The 15,089-nt window shown below is 44.0% G+C and overlaps 1 protein-coding gene across 11 annotated transcripts in view; it reads left to right on the forward strand.

Annotated features, from left to right (window-relative positions):
- The window catches only part of KDM2B (lysine demethylase 2B), a 127,059-nt gene that overhangs the window by 39,592 nt on the left and 72,378 nt on the right, over window positions 1-15,089 (forward strand). For 8 of the 11 annotated variants that reach the window (XM_069794735.1, XM_069794741.1, XM_069794733.1 and 5 more), the window contains 3 exons: window positions 1,019-1,125; window positions 10,678-10,771; window positions 11,680-11,833. In XM_069794735.1, coding sequence (XP_069650836.1) covers window positions 1,019-1,125; window positions 10,678-10,771; window positions 11,680-11,833 — 355 coding nt within the window. Of the gene's footprint in view, window positions 1-1,018; window positions 1,126-5,987; window positions 6,041-7,096; window positions 7,369-9,879; window positions 9,899-10,677; window positions 10,772-11,679; window positions 11,834-15,089 lie in introns of those variants that run through there. The other 3 variants (XM_069794742.1, XM_069794743.1, XM_069794744.1) reach the window with 3 other exon arrangements.

Raw genomic sequence — 15,089 nt, forward strand, 5'->3', positions numbered from 1 at the left:
TGAATTGGACTTCTCCGTTCTTGCTGCACGCAGTCAGAGGACAGCTTTGTCACCAATGCCTAGGATAGGTCTTGCAGCCCTTATTGACTCACAAATGGAGGTTCGTTCACACATCGTGATTTTTTGAGCTGGGTCAGGATGTACAGCCACACTGTGGCCAAACGCAGCACTACAGCCTGCTTTGTTGGACTTCCCAAGTTGACTGGTGTTTTCCCGTTTTGAAACCTGGCACATGTGATCCACTTGCATAACCAGAGGGGAGTGTTAAGGATATCTAGCACAGGCTCCATCATAAAACAAACCAAAGAATGAGTCACAGGCTTGTTCTTGCTGTGGCTGTGACGGACAGACTGTGGTTTGTGCTCTGGCACACAGCGCAGGAGCTGTGTTTCAATGTCCCTGAACAATCTTCAGTTTGCACCTCTCCCTCACCTTGCTGGCAGTATGTTTCCAATTGCTCGGCTTTTGCTGTTTTCTCTTGCCCACGCTTCCTGAAAGTTTGGCTTTTGGACAAGAACTTTGGTGAATTTTATACCCAAGTAGAACAATGAACAAAGTGCACAGTAGGCAATACAGTAATTACTCAAATCAGAATTTGGCCAGAACAATGGTGTTAATATTCCTTGAAATGTAAGGTATTGGAATAGTATAATCTCTTTGATGTTTGTATTTTAATGTTCATAAATGCAATTTCTAGGCTGTTGGCTACAAAAATGCATTTGAATACAGACAGCCTGGTGATGCTGCAAGAGAAGGGGCTCACAGGTGCCTACAGGACAGAATTTGCACCCAGTTAAATTGACTGCAAAACTCTCCTTACTCTGGGTTGCAAAGGACTGAGTTGTGGTGATGAAGTGCTGCACCTTAACAAGTTGGGTCCATAGGACTTCTGCTGAACAGCAAGGTTCTTGCTGTCTGTGAGCGTCTGCTGCTGCTGCCACTGTTAGAGTTTTAGTCAACAGGAGTCTATCCTACCATGTGTTCAGTAATTAACAGTTGATTTTGGTGGGGCTTTCAGGTGGACTTAGTCGACTGGGTGGATAATATGTGGCCGCAGCATTTGAAGGAGAGACAGACGGATGCTACCAATGCTCTTTCAGAGATGAAATACCCCAAAGTGAAAAAGTAAGTTTAAGTCTTTAAAAAACTCTACTCTTGACCTCCTTGATTAATTCCTTTTACAGTTTGCTGAATAGAATCCTTAATCAAATCTCTTTGAAAAGTGCATTTTTTAGTTTTGAGCAACTCTGTTTTGAAAATGGCAGACTGACCTTTCGCCACAAGTGCTACCCAAAGAAATCACTTCACAGGATACAGATATGTCATACAGTTCACACAGTGTAGTCAAAGTCCTTCTGTAGGCTGGGTTCAGATCCCTCCCAGGTTCTAAACTACTAATGGCTGAAAAGTTATTAGCTGAGAGATGTTTTGTGAAATGAACCTGAAGTCCATTTTTAATAGGAGTGTTTCTCCACAAAAACTCTGTCACTGCCCTTCATGCCAGTTTACTTTTGACTTTTTCAACAGCAAAATCAAATACTGGACTGACTATATAGGCTGTGTTTTGTGTTTCAGAGGACCCACTCAGGGCAGGTTTGAGACCGAACACAAGAGCAGTTTGTCCTGCTTCTGCCTATCTTGGCTCTAGTTTCTGGGCAAGTTGTGATAGCATAGCCTCACCTCACTGTTCCTTCTGTTTGAATGTCTTCCTTGAAAATTTTTATATGATGATTGGAAGAAGGAACTATTTTGGGGGTCTGAAAATGCGCACTGTAAGTTTCATAGGAATTAGTACAACTGAGATAGGGGTTACTGTTAATGCTGTAATAGCTATTGACCTGTATGGCTGATGAACATCATATAATCCTGGAAGCCCTTCACTGCTGTCTCTGTTTTAGAGGCATTTTCTATTGGCCAGACCTAATGCTGGCGGCATCCAAGGCTCTGCTGTTGAACTGACCTCTAGTGTTTTGCAAATTGGTCAGAACTCTTTCAAAACTGTAATGTCTAAAATAGATTGGTACTAACATATACAAAGGAGTGTGCAGTCAGAAAGCGATATGCAGCATTTACTCTCATTCTGTAAAAATAAACATTTTGGAAGGTAAAGGTCTCCATAATAGAAGAGCCTCTGTGGCAGGCATCATGGGGAAGCCTGGTCCTATGATATGCTCAGCACCATTGATTTCAATGAAAGTTAAAGACACTCTATCGTTTTGAAAAGAGTAAGCTGCTTGTTTTGACAACTAGATAAAGATAAGAGTGCCAAATTTCACATATGCACTTGGAAATGTCCTAAGTGACTTGCCTAAGGTCACACAATAAGCCAGTGGCAGAGCAGAAAACAGAACTCAGGCAACTTGCTTCTCAAGCAGTTAGTCTACTAAATAACATTATTTATAATCTGCTAGAGCTAAGAAATTGAGTCATGATTCAGGGCTTCAGGATTCATGGATTGTACAAGGTAAGAAGTAAAGAAAATGATCCCTTTCCTAGAGCAGGCACACTCCAGATGCTGAAAAAAATGTAGCAAGTAAACAAAGTAAGGCAGAGATGGTTTAAAGGATAAGGTAGCAACATGACTAACAGAATTTAGCAGAAAAAGCAGAGTATATTCTTGCAGTTCACTACTTGCATCATGAAATGCCAGATGGTAGGTTTCAAAGAGGGATTTTAGAGAAGTAGCAATTCAACAGATTTTGATATGGAGCTATTCCCATGTGTGGGGGATGGCCTGGTAGAAAGGAAGGAGATGCCTGATAGAGAAGCAGACACAGAGCCATTGAGGTTGCTGTCACTGGCAAAGTGAAGGTGGAGGTTGACAGCTTGATAAACTAGTAGATGTGATAGGTAGAGGGAAGCTAAACAGTGAAAGACTGTAAGCGCTTGAAATGTGACAATAGAGTTTGATGTGGGGAAAAGGAGTTACCATGCATGAGAGTTAAAGGCAAGGGTGATGCAGCTGGAGTGATGAGGATGTTGCTAGTGAGCATCATCTAGCATAAAGACTAGAGAAAGCTGATTTACAGCACTGTTGGCACAAAACCCTCATCGGTCTGAAGAAGCAACAAAGCAATAGCAAACATTGATAGTCTAGAGCACAAGAGAAGTTGTACTGGATCAGGACAAAGATCCGTGGCGCTCAGTAACCTGTCTGCTGTTGGGTGCTGTCATAGATGCCCTGGGAGGAGTGTAAGAACAGAGTAAACATAAAATGATGCCACCTCTTAAAATTATCTTCTGAACTTCCACTGTCTGCAGTTCAGGCAGGGGCTGTCCTGAGGTGGAAGTGGTTTCTGTGTGTGTGACTCTCAAGAGATTTCTTTTCCATGAACTTGCCCAGTTTTAATATGAACTCCTCAAGAGATTAGCTTTCTCCATCTTTGGAAATTCAGATTGACCCTTTCCTGTATAGATACTAGTCACAGCTACTGCTGTGAGTACCCAGAGGGTATAAGCCCTTATTAAAGAGATTGTGTTCAATTGTGGAGCTAAATGTCAGTGCTGTCACTTGTTTCATGCTGCCCATTCTTTTATGTGAATCATCAATATTCATATGCTTTATTAATGACTGTTGCTCAGAAATGGGATTGTTTCATTTCATTCTTGTTCTTAGCATCTCATAATACTAAGAGTTTGCAGTATGCAATACCCACCATTAACGTGTTCCCTACAAACAAAAAGCACTCCAGTGAAAGCGTTGCAGTTTTGCAGACACAGATGGCATTACCAGACACAAATGTCTGTCTTGGCTTCTGCACGTCAAGTTCCGTGCTGGGAGTGAAGTTAGAGAACGCTCCATCTGCTGCGCTGCTTTAGTTACCAGGAGCACTACATGCACTGGAGACCGCCCTGGCTTTCACTTGGACTTGCACCATTAACTTTTTTTAAAAATTCTGGGTAATGAGGTTATTTTTCTGTCTGTAAGTAAATGACTACATACCTAATAGGAGCCTTAAAGGACTGAATTAAGTGGGGAAACAGTTTGTGTCAAAAATATGTAAAACTTTCCAAGTACTACCTCTTAAGCAGTAAGACAGCATGAGAAAATAAGGGGATGGCTAGCTAAGATTGTAGTGTGACAAACTTCAAACTGATGTAAGTTGGCATTGCCCCTGAAAAAACAGTCCCATGCCCACATTGTCCCATCCTCATTGCTAGAACATGCTGTTGTGCAGCTGCAGAGTAAACTGGACTAGGGACTGGTCTGGCTGAAAACCAACTCGGGAATAAAGAAGAAAAAATGGTTAGTTTTCAGGCCATCCAAACCACCACATGGCTGCATAAATGCTTGCGCCAACTGAAGGGCAGTGCAGAAGTGTGGAAAAAACATAGCAGTGGGATCACCGACAAACCCCTTCTGCATTTCTCGCAAGGTGCAGGGCCACAAGACACCGGGTGAGCAGAGCGAGCAGCTCATTGCTACCGAGGAAGCCTGCTCCTGCCTACCCTCTTTCACATCCATGGGTGCAAATTCCTGCGAAGAGCCTCACAAACATGGGAGCCTGGTTGAGAGCAGGCAGCGTGCTGTGTAACCAGGAGCCAGGGCAGGAGGAAAAGGCAGTGCTGTTCTAACATCAGCTTTTAGGGACAGAAGCTTGTTATGTCACCTCAGATATCTGTGGTACTACAAATCCTAAGGGTAGGAAACTGACAAAAGGGAACTGAACTGGACTCAGAACTGCTTCCTTTTGTCATGGTGCACCATAACCATTTTCAGGTAGCTCAAAACAAGCTCAGATTTAGTTTTCTGTTTAAATTCAACCAGGACAGAAGCAATCTGGATACAGCTGAACCTGAACCAAACCAAACCAAACCAAACAAAGTACTAATTTGACTTCTTGTTTATCAAAACGGATAGCCCTGCTGAAATTATTATCCTCTTTATTAGGTTTTGTGTTCGTAGCCTTGCAAGATTATTTGCAAAGCAGTGGCAGCGAAATAGCTAGTGTGCCAGGACATGACAGGTATAGAAATAGCAACAGGCACTTCTAAGAACTTGATAATGTTTGTGCTATGGAACAAGTGATAAACGAAAGCCTCAGTCACTACAACACACTTTTTACCTTCAAAATTCTTCCTATTACTTAAAATATCTACGCACTGCTATAATAGGTCTTTATATTGCTGCCGTCCTTCAGTTAAGGATGGGGTATCTTGTATGAAACATCTACCTGTTCCTGTTCACAGAAGGATGATGGTCTGTTACCATGTAGTCAGCCCTATTTTCCCTCTCCTAGGCTGTTATTCAGCCATCCATTCCTTTCTATTCATTCCTTTACTAAGTAGGGATGGATTTAAACAGATGCTAAAATGCTCTGCTGAGCTCTGGTCTAATTAGAAGCTGAGGGTGTGCCTCTGGAGACAGAGATTGCCCTTTGAATTGAGGGAGCTCACAGGTCCCACAACGCAACCTGGCACTGTTTTATGCATGTGAGATACTCATATGCACTTCGTATGTCATTTGTGAATTGCTTTTGATACAAAAGCAGTCTATAAATATAATTAAGTACAAGAAAATTAGACCAATAAGCTCAAATTCTCATGAAAACTTTCCAAGCTAGCAAAGTAAATAAAATTTAATGTCTTTAAGTCAGTGCGTTAGTCTCAAATCCTCTTTTGTGTAGAGCTTGGAGGATTTGCAGCATCACATGTGTAACTGAAATAAGCACCGGCATTTAAAATGGTTTGTGGTGAGCCTGGAGATGAACAGCCATGTCACAAGGATGGAGAAACAAGTCATGTTCTCACCGATACCAAACTGCTGTTCCAGGGGCAGACGGCCCCGACTCGCTGTGAATTGGCAGCTTGGTTCATTTCCTTGTGGTGGCGGGTGCCTTCTCAGAAATTTAAGCTTCCAATCAAAAAAAAAAAAAAAATAGAGGCCTCTTCATTTTTAAAGTTCAAAGGTAACCTTCCCAGCAGCAGCTGAACATACGCCGCAGCAACGAGGTTTGCAGGCAGCCTGAGATGGTAGCTGGGTGCAGTTCTGCTGATCCTCTATGTGGGCCGTTAATGCCAAAAATCTGACGGCTGGAAGGTAAATAACGCTTTCCCCCTGAGGTCCCCGCTCGCGGCAGCGGCAGGCCCCGGCGTGAGCCCACCCGGCGCACACCGAAGCTTGGCGTTTCACCTCGGGTGGGACCTGGGCAAGGGCGGGACGAGGGAAGCGTTGCCACTTACTTTAGTCCCAGCGTGATCCGCGAGCATAGTTTGCAGTCGCTTCACAACATCTCTGGCGCATCGCAGAAAATAGGCTTTCTCTTATCTCGGGTGTTGTTTTTGTCTGACTGACTCAGATCGCAACCCCCTCAGGGCAGGAGCCGGGTCTTTCATGTGCTTTTGAAGCGCCTGGTACGCGCACGCTGTTTAATGATTAGTTACTGTTCGGTCTCGATAGGTGGTGGTTTGCTTTTACTTCAGGCTGGAAGCGCTGAACGGTTTTGTACTGGAAGCGCTGGTTACCACAGCCGGGCCGCCCCGCTCCTGAGGAGGGGAAGGGGGCCGGGTGCGTTTGTGCCTGCGGGGAGGCTGCGGGGCTGGTGGCGGAGGCCGGTCCCCGGCGGGGCCATGGGCGTGCGTCCCACCCTGGCCTGGGCTCCGGAGGGCCCCTCGATGGGCAGAGCCGGCCCCGGCGGCCGGAGGTGGGTGCTGCAGGGGCCCTCCCCGCGGAGGAGCCCTCGGGCCTTCTCCCTGCGGAGGAGAGGCCGCTCGCTGCCGGCGGGGAGCCCCGCGGCGGGGGGCGGCGGGGGTGGGGCGGCAGACGGGCCGGGCGGGTTGGCCCCGTGTCTCCCGGGTGACAATGGTTTCTTTTGTCTTGCGGCGTAATTTGTGGCTGTCGGTTACAGGGCCCCAGTGTGGGAGCGTTGCTCGGTGCGGGTCAGGCCGTTAGCGTGCGGAGTCGCCCGAAGGCAGCTATTGTTTCCTGCTGCGTCCGCCCAGCTCCCGCTTCCAGATGCTGTGAGGCGAGGCCTGGGAGAGGGGGGACCCCGGGGTGCCGGCGGGGACCGCCGCAGCCTCCCTCGTCCTTCGCCTGGCAGCACCTCTCCCGCCTGGGGGAGAGGAGGGAGCGAACGCAGAGAGCGGGGCCTGCTCCTTTTCCCCGCTTTGGCACTTGCAGTTGGCTCATGGGTTTGTGGTATTCGGTTTCAGGCTTAGGGATTTCAACCAGCCGGCGCTGCTCCTGGGAGGAAGGAAGAGTGAGCTATACTTTTCTCATTGGCCCGAACAAAAAACAGAAGCCTCTGCTGGGGTTTGGGAGTGGTTTATGGGCTGAGCTCAGTGGCAGGGGAGCCCTTGCAATGCCAGAGGGAATAGAGCCGTATGGTGTGCTGTACCTATTGCGAGAGAAAAGGAGCTAAGCTCAGGGTAATGCTGCCTCTGCGTGTGCTCGCGCGTCTTCCCCCCGAGTCCATGTGCATGTAACGTTGCGCCTCTGCGTTCCCCTGCCTCCGTGTGTGTGTGCGCGTTCGCATCCCGGCGTGTCCGTCGCTGTCTTTGTTTCTCTGTTTGCTTGCGGGTTTGTAGCTATGCGTGGCGAGTGCATTGTGGGTTTGCCTGGGAGTGTGGTATCTGCGCTGGCTTATGGAGCGGTGTCTCTGTGTTGTTTCTGTGTTCCCAGCTCTCTGTGTTTGCTTAGTGGTTTAGCTTCGTTTGTATCGTCTCCCTCTCTCGCTTTTGGGGGGATCTCTCTGTTTGTTCTTCCCTGTGAGTTCGCAAGTTACTCCATATTTCTTCGCATCATTTCTCTAACAAATGTCCCTAGATTTTTGGGGGGAAAGTTGCCCTTTCCCCCGCACCGCAAATCCTTCCTCCAAAATAACAAGACGTTAACTTGAACAATTTCAGGCTTGTGGAGAGCATAAAACAAACTCTTCAGTGGGGAAGGGAAGCTCCCCCACAACAGATTACAAGCAGCTGCATGTTTTAAAACCCTAGCTGAGGCTGTGCAGGGAGATAAACTGGAGTATGCAGGGATTGGATGTGCTAGCAGTTGTGGAAAAAAAAAATTAAAGTTGGGGCATCTTTTGCGTCGCCTGTTTTTTCAAGGTGTAACTCTGGTCAGATTGTCCCCCCGTGCCCTACTTGGGGTTGTGGTCCTGTAACCCACTTTACCAGCTCTGGCCCAGGGTGCTGAAGGAAGAGAGCTGTGACCAGAGCACGTAGCGGGATGTAGTTTCTAGATGTCTTTCAACATGGATGCTGTGTTATGGCTTTTTTCCCTCTCTCTCTATTTATTTATTTATTTGGTCATGGCAAAACCTGAAAAGTTGAGTCGTTCCCCAAATTAGCAGCTGTTAGTGATGAGAAGCCGCTTGCTGAGGTTGGAGCAGAGCGGTGTATAAGATTAGCTGTGGCATGGAGCTGTGCTGGGACCATGTGACTGCGGTGTACATTGGAAGAGGAAGCTGTAGAGGTCAATGCAAAGGCATTGTGCCAGACTCTGGCAACAAGGGAGATTGCTATATGGCGGAAGATCGCTTTTTCAGGCTCCTGAGCCTTTTGGTAGCTGTTGGGGTTGGACAAAAGCAGCCCTGTAAAATTAACAGCAGAAATTAAATGGCATGGCTCGTTGGTGGATGGGAAGAAAAACTGTTTTTTTTCCAAATGCTTTGTAGGTTTTTATTAATCACCATATGTGGCTCTTTCACTAAAACCACCTTTATTGGAATGGAAGTTGTGTTTAGAGGAGTTTCAAGAAAATAGAGGGGAAAATGGGGAAAAACAAGGCGGGGGGGAAAAGAGTTGCCTGTTCACAGTTGTATTTGCCTTGGTGTTTTCTTGCAAAACTAATTTTAAGCACTTTGATGTGACAGAGAATTCAATCCTGTTATTTCCTCTCTGAACACAAACCGATCGACAGCTTCAAGTTTAAATTATTGACTACTGAGGAATAAATAAAACTGCCTAATGCTTAGGCCATTTATGCTCTTTCAGAATACCTTAATATGAATGGATAATTGTTGGTAGGTAGCGCTGTCTTAGAAAATTTTTGTTGCTGTGATGTATTTTACATCTGACCTTTTAGAAACTGAAAACGATTCCAAAAGGATTTGAATTTTTTACTTGAAAACAACGTGAACCTCTAATACTCAACACTGCCCACAAACTTCAAATTTCCATCTTGTTTTTTTGTTTTGTGAGCAATTATTCAATCTGTGACTTTTTGCAGTTTGGCTGGAAGAAAGGCAACTTCCTTTCTGGGCTTCTTTTATTGTTTTTAAATTCTATCTCACTTGTAATCAACAACATCTTGGTAGAGAAAACATAAAAGGAGAAATTAAAAAAAAAAAGTGTTTGGGAGGGTAGGACTCATATTTTGAAATGGAGCATATTGAGAGTCTAGACAGCTTCTTGGCTAGCTGTGATTTTTGAAGCATCTGAAATACCCCAGGGGCAGAAAAAGCTCTCTTCCTGCTTCTGAAGGATTAAAAAAAAAAAAAAAAGAAAAAAATTCCAGAGTGGGCAAGAGGAGAGACGTGTAATTGCACAAGGAGAGGTTTTAATTGTGAGATGAAGGCGCAGGACCTTTTTTGAAGCCCACAAATTGACTGTCTTCATGACAGCATTGCGTATCATTCTGTCAACTCCGGCTCGGGATGTGGTTGCTAGGCAGCGGGCTCTTATGTACCTATAGTCTCTCTGATTTGCCAGCCTTCTGCAGACACATGGTAAGGTCCTTTCCAGCCTATCATCTAGAGGGACTTTTGCACGCCGTCTGCATACTGCTGAGATTCTCTCTACCTGAATGTGATGAGAAAAAGACACAGTTAAATGAAACCTTTTTTCTTTTTTTTTATAAATCCCGTTCTGGTACTGTTTCCATAACCCCCTCCCCCCCCCCCCCCCCCCAAAAAAAAAAAAAGCCATGAAACGGAGACCGGAACAAGGAAAAGAGGTTAGTGGGTTAAGTGGTGTGTGTTTCCTGCATTTGCAAAGGTGCCTATAGCGAGAAGGGTGGCTGTAATTCGGCCATTAGTTACAGATGGTGGCTGGAGACTCGAGATTCATGCAGCGAGATGAGAGCTCTTGCATCTCTTTCCAGTGATGCCGACTTTAAACTGCTATGAAAACCTGAATCAAGACGGCATAAAAAATAGTGGATTTGATACTTAGCAATGCTGCCAGCTGGTTCCTTTATGTATTTTGATGCAGAAATGCCTAGAAATGTGAACAAAAAGGAGTTAATTTGCCAAATGATGTTTCTGTCCCCCAGTCCTTGCAAAAATGGCATTAATGGCAAGTAGGTAAAGAACATTCAGGAGGATTTTAAAGCAAATTAGATTTTTCGAAACTTTGCTCTTTGAAGCAATTTGTGTACAACTTCTGGTGAAGGTTATGTCTCTCGGGCAGCAGAGGAGAGCATTAAACAGATCACCCCAGGGATTGGCAGTGGCATCAGAAATATTTCTGAACAGTGTAACTTTTAATGTTTTTCCATTCCTTAACTCTGAAAGCTTTCGCTCCAGTTGTATGAATAGCAAACTCAAATATGAAGATATGAATTTTTCAGCAGAAACCTAGTTATAGTTACTTCATGAGACAAATCCCAGTATTATAAATGCAGAAACTTAATTGGTGGAAACAGTATCGTGCATGCAGTTAACCTCTGCAAATTAAGACGTGAAAAATACCTTTTTCAGACTAATTCATTTTTGTCCTTCACTCTGCTTACAGGTACTGTTTGATGAGCGTGAAAGGATGCTTCACTGATTTTCATATTGATTTTGGTGGCACTTCAGTGTGGTATCACGTTTTCCGTGGGGGGAAGGTAGGTGAACCTTGTTTGATACTTGTTTTTATTCCTCTATGTCTCTTATGGAGGGGAGGGGTTGCTTTCTTTTATTTTTCCTTTTTTCCTCTTTTTTTTTGGGGGGGGGAAGGGGGCTAGTCAGTGATCAGTCTATTTCACCTAGCTTGTCCATGCACTTGAAGTTTGCTGAACTAGAAGGACACCATTCACCTTTACGAAACAAATGAGTGATTTATTTTGAAATATCAAATGTGTTACTTGCTGGTGGTGGTGCTTTTAGGTTTGCTATTGCTGAATGGTTTAGAAGTGTCTTGCAGCGAGTATGTGGCTGTGTATACCCTTGTTGGGTCAGAGTGCCCTCACAAGTCTCCTATAGCTAGAGCTTCTGTTTCCTTTTAGAGATTCCATGTTCCTTTAGTGTGCACATGCACACCATGCCGGAACTGAAATATTACAGAAGCATTAAAATATGCAGCATGTATGGCTACATTCACATCTATACTGTTTTGGGTCGCTTTTCCCAATTCTAGTGTAGACAGCGTGTCGTGGGAACTGAAATAAATACAGCAGATTGAACATCTCTGTGGTACAGATACTGTTCATCTGTATAGTCCAATGAAGTTGTACTATACCAACGCACTGTTTTGAACTGAAAGTAAACTGTGCAGGCATCTTCTGAATAAGATGTTTCATGGAAGAGAGACGACAACTGACAGTTATCTTGCCAATTCCAGCACATGGACTAATTGCTGCTGCTGTCTGCTGTGTGCCTCTGTGTACAACACCTGGAAAACATGTGTTTTATGCAAAAAGCAGGCTTGGTGTTATGTGTTTGTTTGTCTAACGCATGATAACCTTGTTGGCATCTCTCAGTGATTTATTTTTGTTGACTGTTGGTAATAGTTAAATGTTTTTTTTATTTTTAGATCTTCTGGCTGATTCCGCCTACTCTGCAGAATCTAGAACTTTATGAAGAATGGGTTCTCTCAGGAAAGCAAAGTGATATCTTTCTGGGAGACAGGGTGGAACGATGCCAAAGAATTGAGCTGAAACAGGGCTATACGTTCTTCATTCCTTCAGGTATCCCTTGTTAACTAACTGGTTTTGGAATTGCTGGAATTGTGTTTGACTAACAGTTCTCTGTAAAACAATTCTTCATATGTAAACCCCGTATTGACCTCTTTATTTGCTGTGGCAAAAGAAAGGCTAGGGACTGAATGCACTTAAATTTTCCAGAAATTGACCCATCCAGACTGATGAAAAATGTACCGTGAGGAAGCGTATGCAGTAATCACTTGTGCTGTACCAGGGAAAAGGAGAGAGGACTTGGGTGTCTGGAGCTGTCAGTCCACCACTTCTCATCAGAGTCATACTTTTACTATTGTTAGCTTTCTTGGAGAAATATTTTTCTGTTTTTGTGATATCTTCCAGCAGGTTTCACCTGCAGTTCAGTAACCTACTTCTCTGCCTCTGTCTCTGGCCAGAGGTTGGTCTCAATTCCCTGATGGAGCTCAGTGGAGATTCCAGTACATGGAAGTGCAGGTGCTGTGCTCTCTCAGGGTTGCTTCTTGGGGAAACAACTTTATTTTATTGTCATAACTCTTCAGAATTTCTGCTGATGGAGATTGTGCTGAATCTGGACATCTTCCAGTAGCCCAGACACACTTAATTTTTACAGTACTGCCCACCTCAGTAGCTGTGTTGCATGATTCAGGCTCTTCTTGCAAAGCAACCAAATAGTTGCTGCCTTGAAGGCTGGTGGCTTCAGCCCTTTCTGCTCCTGCCTAAATTGGTTTAAAGATGATGCAATCTGTAACACTCCTCATTTAAGATGATATTGGGCTTTGCTTTCTTTGACTATTATGGGACCATACATTTGTTTATAATGATATAACATATTGCCTCTGTCTGGTGGATCTTACCAGGGAAATAAATATAGGTAGTTTTTCTACATGACAGAAAGACAGGTTAGTAGTTTTTCAGCTCTAGAATTACTCTGCGGAGATAGGATAATTATTTTTTAATCCTGGAGACTGAGAGGTCGTGCGAAGACAGTGACAATGTTCTTGCCAACTAGGCAGCGTTGTTAGTGTCAGTTGAAGGCCACAGATTTGCATGTTTGTAAGTATTTGGTAAGAATCAGCCTGGGAGGTGACAGGCAAAATGACTTTGAGGGTGGAGGAGTTAATCCATTAAACGAATTAGGTCTTCCCTTGAAACAGGTCAGAATGTGCTGTTACTGTTTGAACTGGGTGTTTGAGTGTGCCTGTGCTGTTTGCTTAGATCCTGTTACTGCATCTTCGTATTTATCTTCATTCCCCTGTGAACAGCCTCCTACGAATAAGACTTTCTGTATGTTAGTTTAGTCATGCTCAGCAGTTGGAATACAGCAAGTTGTGGGAGCTTGTGCAGGACACAACTGTAACATGGTGGCTGAAGTGAAGTGATTCCAAATGTGTTTTTTGACTATAGTTTCTGTTTTCATAGGAAAGCCCAAAGTACAGAAATGCCAATACCTCAGACATTTTAGGCTCCATGCCATATGTGAGAGGCAGATATGAATAATTTCTCTGTAAGCACCTCATGGATTCAGGTTTTTTTGCTGTATTTTGTTTGGAAAACTTATTTGCAAATCTCTTATTTATGTGAAAGGGAATTATTTCTACATTTGTTTTAAGAGTATGGAAATGCCTAATTAAAGGCTATTCCAGGTCAGTGAATTGAGCATAGCTGTGTAAAACAGGTCAATTCCTATGACCTCTTTGCTCTGGTTTGTGTGTGTATCACATTAGTTAATGTTTGCATGTCTTTTGTACATACTTTATAAGTGTTCATAGGTTTTGATAACCGGTGCCTGTAAAACCAGTGTGTCCCATACTTTCAGTTGAGCCTGTTAAACTCTTGACCAGCCTCAACTCATCCATGAGGAAAATACCTTCTAATTAGAGTTCTGGTCACAGAAAGTGATACAAGAGTGATACAGCTAGTGCTCAGCTGGACTGTGAATGGAGAACATTTCAGCAAAGGATCTTTTTCATAAAATATCCTGCTCTGCTCCTGTTTTCAGGTAGTTTTTGGGGGTGGTCCTAGAAATGCTATTACACCATAGCAGTGTAAGGATGAAGTAGATAGAGAGAACTGTAGCAAGACACATGAGGGAGTGAGATCATAGGCTTGTGGGAGATGGAAGGTTTCTCTGAGAATCTAGGATCAGCATTAGATCCAGTAAATCCCTGAAACTACAAACCATTTGGACAAGAATGGGAATTATTCTTACAGAAGGCATAATTACAGTGCTCACCAGGGCCTCAGGGTATTTTCCTCTCCATCACTGCCATCATCCTTTCAGGATTAAGTTTAAACCAGTTAATTTCTACCTGTGCTTCTAACTCTGCAAAGCACTGAGAGGCATGATCACAGCTGTGGTATCAAGGAGAAATTGAGCTAAGTATTGTCAGCATAGTGAGTTGTTACGGGACAAGGTGCATCTTGCAGCATTTTACGAGTCCCTCCTAAGTATGGGGTGGGGGGAAGTAAGCTGGGATTCTGAAGGATACTGTGTCTGGGGCCTTGTGTAGGAGCCGAGCTGTATTTCTGATGGCCCCATAGGACTTCTCCGAACAAGCAATGCACCGTTACAAGTTCTCACCTCCCACTTCACCGGTTCCCACTGATGAGTCAAGGATGATCAACTCTGGTATAGTCTGCGGTAAAGTGATAAAATCAACTAGGAACCTGGCCTTTTCAATTAATATAATTGTCTAAACTGATGTCAGCATAATTGTTGATTGAGAAATATACCATATTGTGCCATGCTGAGGTTTATGGCCAGATGTAGATTCAAGATGTTAAAATAGCTGAAGGTTCAAAAGGGGAGGAAGCTATAGTTGCTACCAGTGTCAGTGAATGATTATTTTTTTCTGTAGAAATCTGACTGCTGTTTTCCCAGGATGGGAGAGAACTTGCCTTTATGCAGGAAGACATTACTAAAGAATGCTACGGCCGTAGGGTGTTTGCACTGTGTATGTTACCATGAGCAATGTTTAATCATTCGTATGGTTAAGTGTTCAACAGAGATGAAATTTGGTCAAGGTAATACATCTTACTCTGGTACAGTGGACAGTGGATGCTGCATATCTGACCTACATGCCAAATAGAAGGGAAAGTCTTTATAGAGTGAGCTTCTCTTTTCAGGTATAAACTGTGATGATCTGGAAGAGGAAAAGCATAATCTCAGTGCGCAGTTATTGTCTCAGTAGGGAAACAACAAATTTTATCAGTCACAATCAAATCTAGAGCTTGTTCAGTATTATTTCCACTGTAGCTTTCTTCTGTA

The sequence above is a fragment of the Haliaeetus albicilla genome, chromosome 10, assembly GCF_947461875.1.
Source record: "Haliaeetus albicilla chromosome 10, bHalAlb1.1, whole genome shotgun sequence".
Taxonomy (NCBI): domain Eukaryota; kingdom Metazoa; phylum Chordata; class Aves; order Accipitriformes; family Accipitridae; genus Haliaeetus; species Haliaeetus albicilla.